The sequence below is a fragment of the Balaenoptera musculus genome, chromosome 2, assembly GCF_009873245.2.
Source record: "Balaenoptera musculus isolate JJ_BM4_2016_0621 chromosome 2, mBalMus1.pri.v3, whole genome shotgun sequence".
NCBI lineage: Eukaryota > Metazoa > Chordata > Mammalia > Artiodactyla > Balaenopteridae > Balaenoptera > Balaenoptera musculus.
Window position 1 is genome coordinate 114131829 of NC_045786.1, and position 21702 is coordinate 114153530.

A 21702-nucleotide genomic window follows, 5' to 3' on the forward strand; every position below is an offset into this window, starting at 1 on the left:
TTGGCCTGTCCACTCACCAGCAGCCTATAACTGTGCATCTGTAAGGAGCTGTGAGGACGCTCCTCACCCCCACCTCTCCCCGCCTTCCCCAGCATCCACCAAAAAGACATGCCTCACAGCTCTTTGACAGGACAGGCTTTTAAAAGATCAGTCTTTACAGGATGGGTAATTTAGTTCATTTGCACCTGATTTATGCCCCATTCAAAAATGAAACAAAACAAAAATGATGAAAAATGACTCTGGGCCAAAGAGAATGAACACCTCAGTAATTCCGTCTTCCTGAAGCACAATGAGCCATTTCCCTTCCTGGGAATAAAAGTGTGAAGGGGATGTAAGCTAAAACCCCCTTGGACTGTGACTTTGATAAATCTGTGGGGTTTTGAATACCACTCTCTACACACCAGTACAGACCATCAAATGCGTATGTAGTAGAATTCCCTCCCACCTAGGACCTTGCTTATTTGCAACTGTCAACCCATTTTAAGCAAGAGTATTTTTCTTACTAAGGAACCACTGGACCACCTCTCTTTCCCCTTAAAGAAGTCCTTTCCCCATTGCACTCTAGGCTTGTGTTGTCTAATCCCATAACCACTAACCACATGTGGCTATTGAGCGTTTGAAATGTGACTATCAATATGTAGATGTGCTCTAAGTGTAAAATAGGCACCAGATTTCAAGGACTGAGTATGAAAAAGAAGAATGCAAAATATCTCAATAATTTTTATATTGATTAACATGTTGCTATGACAATGCTTTAGATAAATGAGCTCAAATAAGATACAGTCAAATGAGATATATTGTTAAAAGTAATTGTATAAAAAGTTTCTTTTTACTTTAAAAATTGTGGCTATTAGAAAACCTAAATTTATGTATGTGTCATGCATTGTATTTCAATTAGCCAGTGCTGTCCTAGATGAAGTCCAGCATTTTGCTTTTCATCTCAAAGCTTGTCACTCGTGCTCCCTCGGTACCTTCGATGCCGTGTGCAGGTTCATTCCACCCAACTTTCATCTTGACGCGCCTACTGGAAACCCTCTCATCTCACTCTTCCCCAGTCCAGTCTCCAAAACTCCACCAAAAGCTTGAAATGTTTTTGCCCACCATCCTATCAAGTCATTTCACCCTTTTTATTTCAACAGATTCTCACTTCCCATCTCTTTCATGAAATCTTAAGTTTTTCAATGAAGACAACACAGCTGCATATTACTCATTTTCTAGACATTCCAATTTGGCCATAGAACTCATAGGGCTATTATTTCTGATTGTTTCCCAATACTCATTTATTCATTTGTTCAACAGCATTCACTGGGCACCTCCTGGAGGCCAGGCACTGTGCTTGCCACGGGGGTTACCTAAAAACGTCAGCACACAGCCCTAAAATGATGTGTGGAATGATGTCAACAGGAACACACAGATGAAACTGATGCTCTCCTGCCCTCAGAGCCAGAAGGATTCTCTAGTTGCAAACACCCTTCTGAGGAAGGATTTAAATGCAGTGCTCACATAACACAAGGCTTCCGGCTTGGAAAGTTGAAACCTTCTGACTCCATATTAAACACTTCCCCTCTCTCACACTTTGTATTCTCCCTCATGTTTCCCTGACTACCTTATAAACTCCATTTGTCTTTGTAGTTCCCATTTCCTTTGCTGACACAGTATTAAACACCATGCTTTCATATAAATACATGTACATATATAGGTATGTATGTGTGTGTGTATATATATATAACTATATATATAACTATATATATATAACTATATATATATAAAACTATATATATATATATATATATATATATGTATAGTCATTTATTTCCTACAATAATGTAGGTACCACATTATTCCTATTTGAAGATGAGAAAAACTGAGGCACAGGGAAGTTAAGTAACTTCCCTGTAACTGATGTTACACGGATGATAAAGAAGCAGAATTTGAACCCAGGCAGCCTAACTCTAGAGCCAGGGTTCTTAAATACTAGGTAATCCTGTCTCAGAGAGAATACAAACAAACACCAAGGACCATGTAAGCTTGAAGCTGCTAAGGCCACCTGCTGCCAAGTGAGAGAAGCCACGCCAAAAATGAAGCCCATGTAGGGAAAGGAAAGCTGAAGGGAAAGGGGGAGAGACAGAGAGACAGGGACAGAGACAGAGAGACAATATGAGAGATGTATGAGATATTACTGATTATTTAATATGAATCTCTGGAGGATATAAAGTGAGAAACTAAACTGCCTTTGGTCTTCGTAGTTATACAAGTGAATGGTCTTTTGTCATTTGTAGGTATGGGTTCTTAACTGGGGGTCCAACCGTAACTGTACACAAAGTTCTTGGTGTATAAACAGAACTATAAAACAGTGTATATGCATGTCTCTGGGGAGAATCTCAAAGGAGACCTTGATTCTACCTAACTACCATGTTTACGGCATCTTAGCCAAATCTCCTCTGCAAAATCAGGTGGGGACATTTAGAACAAGGTTGTTGTCATGTGGTTAGCCTATGCTCACATTAGGTCTATCCCTAGAGCCACACTTACATGGAGGAGAATAAGCTATTTCTTATCAGTTACAACTTCTAATCATCTTTTAAAATGCAAAGTGAGTTCCTGTTGAACATGCTGAATTGAAAATGCATGCTTGTAACCTAAGTGTCCATCAATGGATGATGAATAAATAGAGAAAATGTGATATATATATACAGTAGAATGCTATTCAGCCATAAAAAGAAGGAAATTTGCAACAACATGGATGGAATTTGAGGGCATTAGGCTAAGTTAAATAAATCAGGCAGAGATAGACAAATACCCGTATGATCTCGCTTATATGTGGAATCTAAAAAAAAATCAAACTCATAGATGCTGAGTACAAATTGGTAGTTGCCAGGGGATGGGGATGGGGAAAAAGGATGAAGATGGTCAAAAGGTACAAACTTCCAGTTATAAAATAAGTAAGTCCTGGGGATGTAATGTATGGTTAATAATACTATGTTGTATATTTGAAAGATGCTAAGAGAGTAGATCTTAAAAGTTTTCATCACAAGAAAAAGAAAATTGTGGCTATGTGCTGTGATGAATGTTAACTAGACTTATTGTGGTGATCATTTTGCAATATATACAAACATTGCATCATTATGTTGTATACCTGAAACTAATATAATGTTATATGTCAATTATATCTCAATTTAAAAAAAGAAAATGCGCGTTGATGTCAGCTCTTTCTCCAAATCCCACTAAAATAACAGTGTGTCAGTTCTGTTTGTTTGTCTTCAGACCATTTCTCACTCTTCCCTTGTCCTGCTCTGTTCTGTTATGCAGAGGGACAGCCCTCTGCCAGGCTGGGCCTCCCAGTCTTCCTTGGGTTCAGCATATAGGAGCACTGATCAGAGACTAACGGGTAGAGAGAAGAGAGAAACCAGAGGATTTCCCCTCTCCCTGTCTGCCTCAGGCAGGAAATCTGGCAGTGGCTGGGGTTCCTCTGAGACCAGCTACCACTCGACAGATCTACTGTGGTTCTAGCTTTCATCAGGTAGTCCTGGTGCCTGGGCTTAGGTAACACCACCACCTCCCCTCTCCCTCGAGCCGGGTGTAACAGAATCGGTAATTTAAAGAGTGCAAAAAAAATGATGAAAGAAAAATTCCTGTGAAGAAAGAATCTGGAAGTACACTTTTAGAATCTATTTTCTTTCCTTCCGCAGAGAAAAGGATTAGGCACAAATAGAACCCCAAAAGACTAGACTTATTGATTTTGTCATACTCCAGCACATGAGATGTTGTGGGAAATAAGCCATTTCCATGCTCAGATTAATTCATTGTCTCATTCTTCAAGGAAGATATCCAAGGAGAGGCAAAAACAGCCCACAGAAAACTGAAGCAAGTGAGGTTTGGCCTGGTGTATCCCATGCCCCACTCTGACAATGCCTGCTACAACTTAGAATCCAATGCCCTTGGATGTCATTAAGGAAAGTAACCTGCTAAAATCACTAATGCTACATGGTTTCATGAATTATCCTTCATGGTTTACAGTTTGTCTTATTTAGAAACGTGGTCATCTCCGGTACTATAATAGTGAAGATTTCGGCAATAATTTAGTCTGTCCTGTCCACTCCCTACCACCTGTGTGTTAGTGCCCAGTGATAAATGCTACCAATCTTGTATATTCTACTTCTGATTTAGCCAACTGCAAAAGTTTGGGGCTTTCAGTTTATTCTATGATTGTGAGTCTTTATTCAATACAGTTTTTATCGTTATGCAGGTCAAATACCATCCACCATCCAGTTCCCTTCTCCTTCAGGGTCCCTGGAAGGATTGTACTTTTCCCTCTCCCTTGAAGTTAGGTAAAGGGTGTGTGACTAATTCTAATCAATGAATGCCCTTTTCATAAAAATATCTATATAACAAAGAAGACATAAAGCCCCAATAACCTGGCACATCCATTTCAAGAAATATCCGATTCATATCCAGTACCATGAAATGATACCGTTTTTGAAATTCATTGTGATGAGATTCCTATTAACTCATCAGATTGTGAGCTCTCTGAGAGCAGAGCTAACCTAGAACCCACATGCACTAGATGCTCAATACATGTTGCTAAATGAATGAATGAAGGATTGAGGGAATGAATGAGTAACCGTAATGTCAATATTGTCTTGTTTAAATCATTCTTATTTCTCCTTGCTCATTTGAACACTGCACTAATTTAGGAAATTACCATTAAATGAAAAAGACAATTTATTCCTCAGAGAGATTAACAATAATCTGGCTTTTCAAAGAAGGTTAATATGGAAACTAAGAAGGAAAGCCCAGTGAGTTTTTCTTTCTGTTTCTGAACTCTATATAAAAGATGCTCCAGGAAGTACACCCACCTTACATTTGAATATAATTTTGGATTTCCTTCTTTCTCTGTTTGGGCTTGGCGACTTGAGGCTGCTATGGACTGAATGTTTGCGGCCCCCCAAATTCATATATTGAAGCCCTAACCCCCAATATGATGGCCTTTGGTGGTGGTGGGGTGATTAGGTTTAGATGAGGTCATGAGGGTAGAGCCCCATGACGGGATTAGTGTTCTTTATAAGAAGAAAGAGAGACATCAGAGCTTCCTCTCTCCATCACCACATGAGGATACAGCAAGAAGTGACTATCTACAAGTCAGGAAGAGGGCTCTCAACAAGAACCGAATTGACTGGCACCTTGATCTTGGACTTCCCAGCCTCCAGAACTGTAATAAATGTCTGTTGCTTAAGCCACCCAGTCTATGAAATTTTGTTATAGCTTCCCAAGCTGACTAAGAAAGAAGCCAAATTCTTATCTTCTCTATCTCTATCAGAAATGTAATATTATTTGCATGTCACAGACACCTTCCCTTGCTTTCAGCAACCAGCCTAACTAAGATTCTGTTGCCTCTGTAGGTAAATTAAGCAACATGTCCCTTCAATGACCAGTCTGACTCATCAAGTATTTCCTAATTGTGGCAGTAAGGGTTTGTTTGACCATCACTGTTGCATGGCACTTTTTGCTGTTAAGCTCCAACCTAGGTATGGTGTTGTTGCGTTTTACACAATGCAAATAAATGGAAACTTTCACTATACTTTCAGAGCTTTTAATATGAAAAAATAGAGTTCAGTAATTTAGCCATGGATTTAACTTTTAAAAAAACTGCTCTAGATCATATTAAAACCCACAAGATTTTTTTTTTCTCTTGGTAAACAGATTTAATACATTGCCCTGATTTTAAGGCATTTAAGAGCAAAGGCATTTTCTAGGAAATATGGCACTTTGTATTGGCAAACAGTTGTAGGAATAAATTCTTTAAGCACCATTTAAGAAGTTTACTTGAAATTTTGGAGTTTCACACCAAAATGCTCACTATTAAATAGCAATCTGTTATATGCTATATAACGTATATGTTATATGCAATGCCAAATGAAAGTCTGCTGTCATAATTCACTAGATAGAGTTTAGTTTTTACATCATTTTGATAAATTTCCCTCACTTATCAGTTTAGTCACAAATTATACCTTATGATTGTCATGTGAAGGCAGTAAAATATTATATACTTTCGGATGACCTCTATCCAGAAATGCTTTTCACTGCTTTCATTTTATCTGTCAAATAGTATTTTCTTTAAGAAGTAAATATAAATGCCATTATTGGGAGAAGCTACTGGCCTAGGACAAGTTCTAGCATTTAGTGTTCTGACAGATCTTAATTTGGATATCAGCCAAAGTCAATAAAACTTGTTCATGCAGAACCTTACCTGGTTTTCACCACATCGAGAGGGTGCATCAGGCAAATTTCTACAAGACCTGAAAGATGATAAAGAAAAGTCCAATAAACACTTATGTAAACACTGGTTCTTATTTCCTTGACCCTATTGGTTTCTCAAGTATGAATCTTCAAATTAAAAACTCGGGACTTTGGACATGACAGGTAATAGAGGCTAATAGCAAAAGACTAATGAATAACATGATTTTATTTCTATGGGAGCAAGACACATGAGTGATTACTTCTTTATAAGTGCTCTGCTGGCACAAACGGAGATTTTAAACAGAGGAGTGATATTAACTTCTATTAATATGTTCTCCCAACAATCTAATCATCTGTCCATTAACCCTCCCACTGCTCCCAATCACATTTATTAACATGCAAACACCTGAGCAGTGATGCTCCAACCCCTCTCCCCTTTGGTAGATGCACCATCTCTCTCATCACAGCATGGATGTACTGGTGTCACAAGCACCTCTAAGTCTGAAAGAGTCAATGCCCAACTAGAAGAAGAGCACAAATACTATCATCCAAGGAGAACAGTTTCTTTTCAGTGTTCAATTCCCTGAGCTTTTCCTTCTCTTTGGAATGTTGTCCTCCTGTGAGGATACACACACATACACTTCTTCTGAGAATCCTACTTACCTCCAGATCTCAATTTGGGCAACTATTTTCCCAGAAATCCTGGGGAAGAGACTGTTAGTTGTCCCCTAGTATTCATCCCCTTTTCTTCCTGGTTGCTCAGAATAAATACTACATTTCCCAGCCTTCCTTGCTGCTAGGTCACATGTGACCAAGTTCTGGCCAATGGGAGGTAAGTGCAAGTGGTTTGAGCAATTTCTAGGCAGTCTTTTAAAGTTAAGGAGGCTGCTCCTCTCTTTCCTTTTCCTACTTCCTTCTGGTGGAATGTGGACCTAGGGCAGGAGAAGCCATTTTGCACAATGAAGTGATTTTGGGCATGGAGGTCACATGTAGCACAGCAACAAGACAGAAGTAGTCCCTGACATCATGGAGTTATGGTCTACCTCCAGACATTCATGTTGAAGAAAATTTTCATTTCCTTTAAACTACTGCTATTTGGGTTTTCTGCCACTTGTACCTGAACCTAATTCTGATACAGGTACCCTTTGATGTGCTCCCACAGTACCCTGGACTTGTGTTATTACACGGCACTGTAACTGTTTTCTTGTCTAAAAGCTCCACAAGGACAGAGATTCCACCTGCCTTATTCACCTTTATATCCCCATCACTTTGCACAATAGTTGGCAGTCAGCTCAATAAAAATTTGTTGAATAAATAAATTGATGCTGATTAGGGTTACTGCACATGCCACTATGTCAGCTAATTCTCTAGATGAACTGAACTGGCAGCAGTTTATTCTACATTTATTTCATTAGTTTGAACATAACACAAATAAGCAAGCAAGGACAGAGAAATACTGGTAAATATGATATGAAATAAAGCACAGGAAGTATTTGAATGCAGAATTGCAATATTGTTGATCACATATCCAGATGTTCAGCAGCTATGTAAATGTGAGAAAGTGACCAATGATTCAACACCTAATAGACTGACAAATGATTCTTGAGAGGGGTGTGCATGCAGGGTATTGTGCTCAGTGCTGGGACATAGCCTGATGCAGTATCAAGGGTGCCTGAAAGAATGAAGAATTTCAAAAGTGGGCACAGAAGTGACACACTGAGAACAACCTTACATGTAAAGGGAAAACAATGAACAGAGAACAGCAATATGCATAAAACTAAGTTTTAGGCCCAGTGATTTAGTGTTGCTATTTACAGTGTGAAATGTTGTTATTTATGTTCTGTACCAATTCTAGTCTTGCATAACAGTTTACTTTTATTGTCAAATTGTCAACTGTCTTCAAGGAACTATGCCATGGTTCTCATAAAATGAATGACAGAAAATACAAATATTTACAATTTTTAAGTAAAATTTTAATTCAGCTGTGGCCTGGGTGTGCTTTATATTTGAGATTATTCATCCTAGGATACAAGGCTGATTTCTGTAAGGTAAAGACCTTACAAAAAATTTTTAAACATATATATATATATATATATATATATAGAGAGAGAGAGAGAGAGAGAGAGAGAGAGAGAGAGAGAGAGAGGGAGAGGGAGAGAGAATATATATATTTCACCAAGAAGCATTTTCTACAATTTTCACCTACTTTGTCAATAACCACTGGTGGAGGACTCAAGGGTATCCTTAAAGCTGGGAATAGAAAGTCACATTAAAGGCATCACACTTCACAGAATGGATGGTGGATGGGATGGTTCTTTTTTTATTTTGGAGATTTAGAATGCTTACAACATAAAGCAGAAGACCCTTTTTTTCCAAACTATCCCTTTACAACCTAAGCCACAGAAAAGAGACAATGGAAGGTACAGGACCACATTGATGGACTGACCATGGGACACACCACCCCTGCTAACTCCTAACAGAATCCTCAAGTATAGAAACCAAGAATGCTGTTGTCATTCCTGTGCCTTCCTTCCTGGTCCACCTCTGCCTTCACCCATGAACAGTGCTGCAATGGCTTCAGTAACCTTTTTAGCAATAAAATGGGGGAATGCAGAAGACAAACTAGGTGCCCAAAGGTAGACTTGAATATAGATTATTAAAGGACAATGCCAAGTGATCCTTCAGTTCAGGTCTTAATTTTGATTTTAACTATACACAATGCTATTATACATTAATCTGTTCTAAGATAAATTACTTGAGAACAGAGTCTTCTAAATTTACTCTGTCTTCTTATCACTGAGTCAGTTCACATTCCCTTTCTCTACAATTCCATGACATATACCAGTTATATTACATTTTACATTACCAATATTATATTACAATTCCATTACATATATCAAGAATAGCATTTATCACACCATACTATGGCCAGTAATATACAGAAATATATAACTGTCTCTCCACACCGCTCCCCCCATCCCCATACTGGCCATTGCAATATTCATCTCCAGACACTGTAGTCTACGTGAATGGCATCTCCTGCACTTGTGAAAATGTGTAGTCAAATACAAACTATGAGTTCTTAGAGAAGAGGGAGTATTTAACTTTATCGGCCCACTGAGTAAATAATGCTAAATACATGAAATTCACTCAGGAAGGTCTCTATCTACACTCACTCCCTTGGTGATCTCATTCCAACCCATGGTTTTAATTACCATCTATATGCTAACAACTTGCCAATTTACATTTCCAGCCCAGACTTCTCTTTCAAAGTCTAGACAAATATCTGATTGCCTATTTGACATCTCTGCTTGGGTATCTGACAGCCATCTCAAAATTCACATGTTTAAAACAGGACTCCTGAGTGTCTTCACCAACACCCCTACTCAAAAAACAAAACAAAACAAAATAAAACAAAAAACAAAACAAAACAAAAGCCAACCTCTTCAACCTTAGAGTCACCCTGGACTCCTCTTTCTCTCAAAATCCTCTTCCAATCTATTGGCTCTACTTCAAAATATAACCAGACTTCTACCATCTCTCACTTCCTTTACTGCCTGTGCCCTCGCCCCCTTTCTGGTTAAGTCATGGTCACCGTTTCTCAGCTGATTAACTGCAGCACCTCATTAACATGTCTCCCTTCATCCACCTTTGACTCCTTCCATCTATTCTCACCCAACAGCCCAAGTGATCCTTTATAAGATGTAAGTCATTTCATGTCATTCCTCTGGTCAGCAATGACTCCCCATCTCACTCAGAGAAAAGCCATACATAATTCGGGCCTGCATTACTTCTCTCACCAACTAACTCTCTTACTATTCTCCCCCTCACTGATTCTACTCTGGCCACAGTGGCCTCTGCTGTCTCCCAAACATGCCAGGACTATCTCAGCTTTTGGCCTTAGTGCTAGCCATTTCCTCTGCCTGGAATGTCCCTCCCCCAGCTTCTACTTGGCCAACTTCCTTCACACGGTCAACGAGTAATCTGACCAGTCTAACACAGAGGTCTGCTCCTCCCCACCCCAGCACCAAAAAAAATCCTCATGCTGCTCTGCTTTTTCCTTTTTCCATGGTACTTATCAGCTTCTAACATACTACATTATTTACTTCTTTTTTATGTTTCTTGTTTCCTGTCTCTCCCAGTAGAATATAAGCTTCACCAGGGCAGAGATCTTTGTCTGTATTGTCCACTGATATGCACTAAGTACCCAGAATATTCCTGACACCTAATAGTTGCTCAATAAATATTTGTTGAAAAAAGAAATGGAATGATATAAAATAATAAACCTGACACAATAATGGGATTCCTTTACAGTGGTATGTAGAAGATGAAGTTTTAAGAATTTAGTGTACACAAAGAGAATTCACCCAGTCATTCAAGGAATCCATGATAATGTCTAATATAGGGAGTAAGTCTACTGAAATGTTATGAGTTCATTTGTAGAACGAATGGATTATTCCAAAGATAATTTTGTTAAGTAACATTTTACGAATCAGAGAACATCTCAACATCTCCATGAAGACACAAAGGAATAGCAGTGCAGACAGAGAATTGAGGCATTCAAGCATCCCCAAGATATCAGTTACAAGTAAGACCTATGTTTTCCTTTCATCAAACCAAAAATTTTTGCATTGTACTATAGCCCCTTCCTTGGCATTTTCAAATTAAATCTAAGACTTCTCATTTGTTCTCTGAAATTCACACTATCCTATTACCTTAACTGATTTTGTGTGACATGTTTAACTCTTTAAAACTATAACTCTTTAAAATATAAAAGAATCTTTTTATTTTTTAAAGAGAACCACAGAGGGAATAAATGGTTTCAAACCGTGTAAATCTGAAATTCAAAAATAGAACAGCTAGAGACAGAACTGATAGTTTTTCATCTACTCTACTAGTCAAGCAAATCATTACAACATCCTATTTGATAGCCTGCCCAGAAAATGTGGTAGCCCTACTGAATTACAAGCAATGTGAGACTCATAAAGGGAAATCAAATATATTATACTTTCCCCTAATAATATTTAAAGTGCACTACCTTTGCGGCACAGTAAATTAATATTATGCACACTGAATTGGCTAAATAGGCAATGTGATTTGGCAGGCTTGAAAGATGTTGTTAAATGTTATGCTTTTGGGCAAGCCACAGCCTTCCTTGAAAATTCTGAAGCAAATATTTTCATGGAAGTTTACTGTTAGCATGTATTTTTCTAAAGAAACTAACCCTAAGCAATGGCCGCTAGCATGAATGTAAAGGGAGTGCAGTAATTTTCCTGGTGCATACTTCTTGCTCTCATAGAGTTTATTATCTCATTGATTTAAGAATTTAGGAAAATACATTTCAGTTATAAACATATGCATACATTATGGTCTAGAAATCATGGTAGATAGAGCATGTACAAGGGAGGAAGAAAAGTTTAGGCAGAGTTTAAAAATAAGTGAGTTTTTAAAATCACACTTTGAATGCAGAGACAGAAAGTTTGAAAATTATTAAACTAATGAAAATCTCACTCGTAAGCAAAGTTTGTATATATTTTTTAAACTCAATTTCAGCTCAGTGTAATACACACACACACACACACACACACACACACACATTTTTTTGGCCATGCCATGTGGCATGCAGGATCTTAGCTCCCCGACCAGGGATCGAACCCGTGCCCCCTGCATTGGGAGCACAGAATCTTAACCACTGGACTGCCAGGTAAGTCCCAATGTAATGTATTTTAAAATTGTTGTTTGCTATTTTAATTCAATGGACGTTATCCTTTTATTTTCCTTTTTTGTTATTAAACTTTATATTAGACCCCAAGTAAGCTCCAAGTGCACTTAGGTAAGTGGTCCAATTTTCAGATATGTTGGTCTTTTATGGAAAGTTAACTGCTATATATGGGCCTTAACACAATCAGTAATGCAATGAGAAACACCAGGGGGAAAATAAGCTGTGGATTAGGTTGGCAGATGGTAAAATACCTTTAGAAATGTATAAAATGCTTTAAAGAGAAGGAAATGTGAAGAGAGAGAAAGAGACGTATCACTTGTTTTACAGATTATATGTGTGTATAATATATATACATTCACAAAAAGTTTGCATTGCATTTTGTTTATCTAGAGTGAAAAAAATGTTCAAGCTGACCAGCATTTCAGCATTGGAAGTTTATCAAAATGCAGAAGGGCAGCTGAAGAAGGGATTAGGAATCTATGGTATGTCTGCCAAGTACCAGGACCTCTCGTTCCAACTCAACAGAAGACTTGCCCAATTCTGGGGACTTCCCTATCAACCAGAAAGAAAAAGACATTTGCTCTGCCTCAGGATTTCTTCTTTTTTTTTTTTAATTGAAATATATTTGACATATAACATTATGTAAACTTAAGGTGTCAACATGATTTAATACATTTATGTATTGTAATATGATCGCCACTGTAGCAATAATTAGCACTTCTATCACATCACATAATTATCTTTTCTTTTTAGTGGTTGGAATAATTAAATTCCAGTCTCTTCAAAAGTTTGATAACTTTTTACAGGATTGGTCTTGCTTTCTTCTTTTATTGAATTGCCTGGAAAGAAGGATCCCTCTATTTGTCACAAGACTCAGGAACAGAACTCAGCCCCTCCCTGCCCACCCCTCCAGTCCTGCGCAGAAGCTGGCTCTCACAGGCCAGACACTATGCGTCTCTTCCCAACGATGCATTCAGCGGCATCACGTTCGTAGCTTGAAATTGGCCACGCTGGGAGTATTTACACTAAGGAAAATGGCAAAGGCTACAAATCAGAGACTTTGTTTATTTGTTTGTTTTCCAGAGATCCAAATTAAACATTTGCCAGCATAACGCTGCCCAAATCTAACCACAAATTCTGTTGCCTATCCTATTAGGTTCAAATAATTTTAAAAGTATAGTACATGGAGAGTTTTAAATTTCCAGTAGTTCTTTACCTCTGCTTGTCGCAAATTTCCAAAGGTGCTGTAAATTAATCTTTAGCTTATATTCTCTGTTCACAACAATTTAACAATAAGAATTATGATCCTACCCCAGAATTTTAAAGAAATCCTTAGGAACTGACACCCAAGAAAACCAACCAACCCACCAAACTACCGACCACACCTATGATTTGCTATGCTGTTGTGCAGATGCTTCTATTCTCTAGACCACGTAGAGATTTGGTAATGAGCGCAACAGTCTTCCACTTCTCAGGAAAACATCTTCTTGTCCCTGCCCTCCTCCAAGAGCGTGAGCACCTTAAAAGAGAGGAGAGGAAATGTGGCTACGAAGCCAGCTTCGCCTTAGTCACTGGACGGAAGTCCAGAAACAGGAAGAAGGCCGTGGGCAAATAACACAGCATCTTGCTAAATGAAGAATTCAGGTTTTTAGGTCACAAGTAGCCAGTTCTTCCTTAGAAAATAAAGTCACTAGTACCAATTACCATCAAAGAAAAAGAAGGATGGAATTATAATGTTTTTCTCCCTATTCTAAATAGTACTACTTCCTGAAATCATATTGTTCATCTTGAAAGAGTTAAAAATTTAGAACTTTTAAAATATTTGCCACCATTGCCTTAATTAATATATAGCCAAGTTTTCTGCACTTAATCACACTGCTTTACTACTTGCCGTTAGGTGATAGCTCTTAATTTTTTATTTGCCATGACCTAGAGCCATAGTTACACAAATTCTTCTTTTTGAACTGTTATTCCACACCAGCCTCTGTACCATGCTCCCAGGAAATCCAGCTTACTGAGTCAAGTATTCTAGGTAAATCCCAATACACCATATGCTTTATCAAGGTCTGGCTTATGGGGAAAAAAAAGAAGAAAGCCGATTCATTTTCAGCCATACAGTTTAATCACAAAGAATTACTACTAAGTATGGATTAAGCTAATCTTTATTTCCACATGAAAAACTTGCAAAAATGAAACTGCGCTTCAAGTAAAATAAGTACCAGCTGAAAAACAATATTTGGATACTAAAGTGTGAGACATTACATAAACACAACGGCAAGTAGATTTCATAATGCAAATATTTAGCTGTAATAGCATTGAATATATTACTACTCACAGAAACATTATCTAAATAATAATCAATGTTTGATTTCAGTTAATATTCTTAAATTACTAACTCACTAGAAACAATATTTGCCTCCATGGCTTCCATCCCAACGAGCACCATGGTATGTGTCTTTGCTACTGTATAACATTAAATGTACTTAATCTCAGTTTTCTAGGTGTTGGACAAGTACATGTCCAGAAGGGTTTTCATTCACCAAATTTTTTTGAGTGCCTACTGTGTACCTAGTTATCCCAGCATATTTCTAGATGTTGGTTCTCTTCTGCTTGCTTCCGTTTTCCATTTTCTCAGAAAGCAAGGTCATCAATTGAGAGTGATGATGAGGAAGAGATGTTAGATGAGATGTTAGAGAGAGCAGAGAGAAGGTATGAAACAGTTGTCAGTAGGACTGAGGGAGGCGATGGATCAGGGAAACGTAGTATGATTAGTAGGTAGCACTGAGGGTCCACTTGAGGCCAGGAGTCATGAATATAGCATCATTTTCTGTAGCCACATTCAGCTGTGTGCGTGCAGGCAGAGTAGGCAGGGTAATATTTAACCAGGATGAGGTTTTGCCAAATGAATATGAGGAAGTCACAGAGGGCAACGAAAAGAATGTGTGCCAGAAAGTGATTATAATGGTTGACTACGGAAGCTAGGAAGGAGGGAAGTGAGGACAAATGGGGATGAGGACATGGTGGTAAGAGCAGAGGCTTGCTGGTCCTGTTGGAGACAGGATACTAGAGGAGAGAGCTGGAAAGCTAAGAGGTGGAGGTAACATTGAGATGACTACTAAGTTCCATTTTTATTAATACATAGTAACTAAAGCTTGTTGTTTTTTTTCTCTCTTTATCTCCAGTGTCTAGCACAAGGTATGGTACATCATCTACATACTGAATGAAAGTGTTGAATGAACAAAATGTTGATCCTATTATTGAGTAATACCAGGTATGTGAAGAACAAATACACTGATGGACATTCACCATTCCCTGAACTAGATTCAGCAGATATTCTCTTTGTTTTGTTTTGATCTTCAAGGTTTCTTTGAGTTTATGGTTTGACAAATATTTAACTAAGATCCTATAATGACCAGAATGTGTACACCTTAAGCAGTTAATACACTTAATAGCCAATGTACATCATATAGAAATGTAGAAAATTTGAAACATCGACTAAAATAATTATACAAATAAACACAGGCCTCTAAAGATGGGTCAAGAACCCAAACAAAACTACTTTAAGAGATTTTGAATCTACAATATTAAGTCCTCAAAAGTAAAAGGACACATTCATATTTATATTCTGAAGCAAGTTTAGATAGTAATAAATGAAACATTGTAAATGAATTAATCATCTTTTCTAGGGAAGGCAGCCCTAACTTTTTGTCAAGCAACTTAAAACGCATCCTCACTAGAAGAATCTCTTGATGGATGAATTTTAAAACTATGACAGTCTACCCTGGAAATCTACAGGGTGCCTACAAAGTCTGAAAATACAGACAAATAAAATTTCTTCATGTGCTACTTTGATGCTCCAAGGATCAACGTCTTCATTTTTTTCCTATGCACTAAAGTAATCTAGAGGACATGTGAAACAATGGCAGAAACTAAAAGGGTACTATAATTCTGGGAACAACACCAGAGCTCCACCAAAATCCATTTTCTCTTTCTTCCATGATCCATGATCTCTCAGAAGGATGGCATTTCCCAGCATCTCTTGTGTGTGACCATGTGACTAAGTTCTCACCCACGGAATGTGAGTGGCATAGAGCTTAAGACCATGAGTATGCCTCTTTACTACCCACTTTCCCCTTCCCACTAACTGGAACTTCAGTGTGGTAGTAACTCAAGTTATGCCTTACAGATGACAAAACAGTGCCCTAGGGGATGGTGGAGCAACAATTGGAAGGGACCCATGTCTCAGAGTGACTATGAGGAGCAGAGGTTTCGTGATGAACTGAACTACTACCATCAGAACTGTCACATGGGGGCTTCCCTGGTGGCGCAGTGGTTAAGAATCTGCCTGCCAATGTAGGGGACACAGGTTTGAGCCCTAGTCCAGGAAGATCCCACACGCCACGGAGCAACAAAGCCCGTGCGCCACAACTACTGAGCCTGCTCTCTAGAGCCCGCGAACCACAACTACTGAAGCCCGCATGCCTAGAGCCCGTTCTCCACAACAAGAGAAGCCACCGCAATGAGAAGCCCGTGCACCGCAACGAAGAGTAGCCCCTGCTCCCCGCAACTAGAGAAAGCCCACGCGCAGCAACAAAGACCCAATGCAGCCAAAAATAAATAAAATAAATAAAATTATATTAAAAATTTTTTTAAAAAAGTACTGTCACATGAAAGAAAAATAACCTTTTTTTCTTTAAGCCACTGTATGGTTGGGTCTCTTTGATACAGCAGTTACAAATGCCAAATCAATTAGCACCATCACACAGTTGCTAGCTGTATTATGAATTCATAAATGGCACCTTTTCTGAACTGAATTCAACTTACGACCATGGAGGAGAGAGGATTCCCCTGTCTCCCAAGAAGAAGAAGAGTGACATTATGAAGTGTGCTGAGACCAGGGCTGTGAAATTACAGTGGGTTCACTCAAGCTGCACCTATGGCTTTCAAGCACTGGTAATTGAAACTGAATTTAAGAACGTGAGATTTAAAGTTGATACGAAAGATATGGCTCAAGTTGGACCATAATACAATTATTAAAATGAGCAAAGAGTCCAAAATGTCATTGTCTAAAAAATGAAACAATACTGTTTTTTCCATTGCAGAGTTTAATTTATTCAGTATTAGTTTCACACAGCTTGAAAGATACTCCTACAAGGAGCTGTTTGTGTTTTAAAAGGGTGTTTTCCAGAATGAACACATATTCCACGCTTTCTATTTTACCTTACCAATGAAAAGCTGGAGGAGTTGGTGTGAGAGAAACAGTGCTTTCTTATTCATGCAGGTAGTCCAATTCCAACAAAAATCATTTGTCAGGGCTCTTTTGGTTGTTTCAGTCAAAATTCAACACAAATCAGCTTAAACACAAAAAGGGAATTTGTTGGCTCATAATTGAAATGATGGAATTGGCAGCGATGCTTGGCTCCAAGACCTTCTCTCCCCTTCCCTCATCTGCTTGTCTCTGCTTGTCTTTATTCACTCCTGCTACAGAGGTTTCCTAACACAGAGAGGTAAACTGCCTCTGAGAACCCCTGATTCCCATCCTGTCATCTTTCAGGTGCAAGAGGCAAGCAGGACTCTTCTCTGAGGGCTCCAACAGAAAAATCCTGGGAGGGCTTTGATAGATCTCACTTTGGTCACATGTGAATCCTTGGGCCAATCACTGTGGGAAGGAGGTTGTGGACATCTGATTGGTGGGGATTTGGTCACATGTGTACCCCTGGATGGAAGGCTATAGAAAATAAAATTTCAGAGTTTTAAAATCTCTTTGTAACATCTTTTTCTTTGTACTTTGGAAAATAAGTCTGGGTTTGGAATATTTAAACAACACTCTAGCTGCTTCCTTATCTAAATAATTAAGTTTTCATCCTAATTAACTGACTTCTTTTCCACACTGCTAACCATCCAGTGACAATGGTACTGGATTAATTAATTGCACTTCATTTCAAAAAACACTTTTCTACTAGGAGCTCTAGTTTATGGTTTGGTTATTCTATATTCCTGTGTGATGAGCAAACTTGGAAAGAAAATGAAATGTCTCAGGTTTGAAATATACATATATTGCATAAGATGTTATGTTCACTTATGGATAAGGCCTGGCTCACCTAAACTTGTCATGTATAAAGTATTTATTGTATCAGGAAAGGTGTGCAGAAACAGCATAGACATAATCACTGCTTGAAAGGTGGCAATCCCTGCTTGCAATGGCTTCCATAATAACTCTGGAAGCCATTGCAATAGGGCATCATGGTTATTAAAACTGTACACTGCTTCCTGGGGGGGGCAACAGAGGTAACTCTGGCTGCATGTTACAGTCCACAATTCAGTTTGGCATAGCATCTTGCACGAAAGTGTATCCCAAACCACTTTACAGAAGTGAAATTTCCATTCTCAAGCCAATATATGCTATACATTACAGAGCAGCTGTGTGCAAACATTGCCTCATGGAAAAAAAGAAAAAAACCTAAGGCATTAGGTCATGAGATAGAAATCCAAAGAAAAACTTAGGAGGCATGGACCACTAGGGCAGGAAGGAGGGAGAAGAGGAAAGAATGATGAGGAAGGAAACAGGTTAATTTGCAAGTTTTAGAAATGGATCTGTAATAAGCTAAAGACATATCACACAATTTTTTCCCCAGAAAAAGTTGAGAGTGAGACAATATTTTATATGATCCAAAGGAGTAGTAGCAGAAGTTAAATAAACATAAAAAGCAAGAAGTGAGGGCTGACAAACTTTCAAAGTAGTGGTATAATTATACAAGATTAGTAATCTCAACTAATAGGGGATAAAGGCAATACAATGACGTATTTTGAGCTAACCTGAATTATGGTAAACTATTATCTAGAAAGGTTAGGGGATGAGATGTACTGTGAAAACTAATTTCATAAGCATAAGCATTATACATAATTGTGCATTTAAAAATAAATACAGTTTTATAAAATATTACTAATACAATAATACTAAGACAAACCAAATAGAACACACACTTTTAGAATCTCACCTGGTTTTAAGAAACCATAAAATATCCATTTTTATTTTATTTTTGAGTCCTAGAGTACCAGTTAATGCGGAATTGTATTTAACAACTGACAACAAAGAGTTTGCCTTACTTAAACTGGATTCCCAATATAAAATCTTGTTTTTAAACCTAAATAACTTTTTAAGTGGAAATTATTCCCAAGAATATAGAGCGACAAAAAAATTTGACTCTTTATTTACATTTCCCATCATATAAATAACAGTAAAATATTTTTTAAAATTCAAATTCTCCATTTTAGATGTTCACTTGAAGCTTAAGTTTCTATTTTGAGTATTATCCACATAGCAAATTAATCTTCTATACACTGTGTGCATAACAAATATTATTCTAGTTCCGTAAACTCCAAGATTATCCATTTATCAAGGGGTTTATAGAACTCATTAAAAGTTATGCACTTCTTTTAAGGGGATATACTCTTGGGTACTGAAGTTTTCCACATAAAAATATGATTAATTCTGTATCTTGTGTAAGTTATTCATGTTTGGCATCTGCTCATTTTAATTTGGCAAGTATCCCATTTTACATGACTCATATAACACTATACATGAAAAGTGAAGAAATTAAATCCATAATGTATTATTTCCCTAAATGTTTAGAAATACTGGATACTCAGTTGGGTTGTAAATGAATTTGGTATCACTGGCCTTTAAGGGACACTGAAGATTACATAGATTATCACTGATTTTGTCAGCTTAACAAGGGTTTTAGCAATGCCGGATATATATACATGAAAATTCCCACCAGACTAGGTACAATTAAAGTTTTTCTTTTACCTTCTTAAATGCGCAGTATTTTTTTTTTAAACCCATGCTATCTGAAAAAAAAAAAATTACTGTGTCTTAAAAGGAGAAACAACTGTTCAAGAATTTTTGTACTATCATATATCTTAAGAATGATGACAGAATAAAGGATCCTCCCCTGCACCTTCCTCTCCCTCATATGCTCACTCTACAATGAAAAACAGTATAGCAGAGTGGTTATTGGTGTCAGATCGAGTCAGGATGATAATCTTGGTTTAGCAGTTTCCTCTCTGTGCGATGGAGGTAAAAACTGTACTGACTTTAGCACTCAGCACAATGCCTGGCATATTAAAAGCATGGGATAAATAGTGGCTACTTTTACTGTTGCTACTACTATTTGTAACTCTGAGACTTCTTAGACAACCCTAAGAAGCTTTCCAGAGTCTATAGTGATGAGGGTTCCAGCTGCACTGCTGATGTCATCCTCCCCAGTCCCAGCCTCATCTCAGAGTCCAGACATTCCAGTGGTGGTGACACCGGTGGGACTGCAAATGATTCTTCAGCCTGGGAAGGCTCTACTCTGGTGGCTGCTGTCTCAACTATACCCTTCTCTAAGGAGGGAAGAATCAGGTAGTAGAAAAAGACACACACACACACAAACACACACACACACAGGGCTCTGAAAACCTCAGTTTGAGTTCTGTATGAAGTTTCACAGATCACTTATTCCAAGGATCTTAGCCTGTAGTTGGACTTTGGAACGAGGAAGGTGTCCACGAACTCCCAGAAATTATATGTTAAGTTTTGATTTTAATGTCCAATTTTATGGCAAGAGTAGTCTGTGACTTTCAACAATTTCTCCACAGATTCTGCATCCTTAAAATGATCAAGAACCGCTCATTGAGCTTCAATTTCCTCCTCTGTAAAACAGGAATAAAAATAATAGTCCTATTGGTCCCACAGAGTTGTCCTGAGGACTCCTTTAAACAGAATATGAAATCACACTGTAAGTCACCACCGTACAAGCGTTTGTTATTCCTAACTTTGCTGTCAGTATTTCTTTTATCAGTTTCTATGAACATTTCCGATTACTCAGTGTCACCCACAAGGACCTGAAAATCTTCCATCTACTTTTTGCAAGCCTGTCATAGCTTGCCCAAGCAGTAAGCATTGAAAAGAAGATTGAGGCACTACCTCCAGAAAATAGTCTATAGATGTGTTTTGTTCAGTTCTCATAGCGTTCTTTTTAAAATGAATTGGTTGTCAACATTTAGCAATCAGAAGTTTTCATATTAAAAAAATCAGATTTCCAGGCTATTTGAAAACTGAAGTATCTGGCAGCCCTGAGTCATCTTCCTGCAGCCAGCACTGAGTACAGGGACGTGTGCCACCACCCCTCTCACCCCCCACAGTTGAATCTAGTTCTCCTGTTCCTCTCCTTTGGCTAACTAGACACATAAGGGTCCCTATCCTATAGATGTCAATTCTAAATCTTAACTGAGTATAATCATTCTGCTTTAAAAATATATAAGGTGCCACGTCCCCCTTTTTTGTTCTTAGAAAGTTTCAAACTGCAAATATAGAATAGTCAGCATAGACATTCAGGCAATTGAGGACAAAGTGTCTATATTTTCCATATACATTGCTTTTTCTATTAGTGAATTTTTGTCCTTTGAAAGAACGTCCTCTAACAGGAATATTGAAGGGCAAGACCCATGATGTGATTAAAAGATCCAAAAAAGAGGCATGTGACGAGATTGAGGAAAAGCCGTTTTAGCCAAGGCAAAGTTCTGACCATGACTCATAATTTGACCATGGACAAGTCAATAGGTACAGAGAAATAGGCAGACTGCTGACATATCATTTGGGAGAACTCGAAGTGAATCAGCAACTCAAAGGGCCTCCTAGTTTTATCTTCAGCAAAAATGTTACTTTCAAGGATAAGAAAATTTTGAAATACAGGATG

At 38.0% G+C, this 21702-nt stretch overlaps 1 protein-coding gene across 4 annotated transcripts in view; it reads right to left on the reverse strand.

Moving 5' to 3' along the window:
• Window positions 1–21702, reverse strand: part of SLC25A21 (solute carrier family 25 member 21) — a 513974-nt gene that overhangs the window by 202614 nt on the left and 289658 nt on the right. For all 4 annotated transcript variants that reach the window (XM_036844061.1, XM_036844060.1, XM_036844059.1 and 1 more), the window contains one exon: window positions 6248–6296. In XM_036844061.1, coding sequence (XP_036699956.1) covers window positions 6248–6296 — 49 coding nt within the window. The remainder of the gene's footprint in view (window positions 1–6247; window positions 6297–21702) is intronic.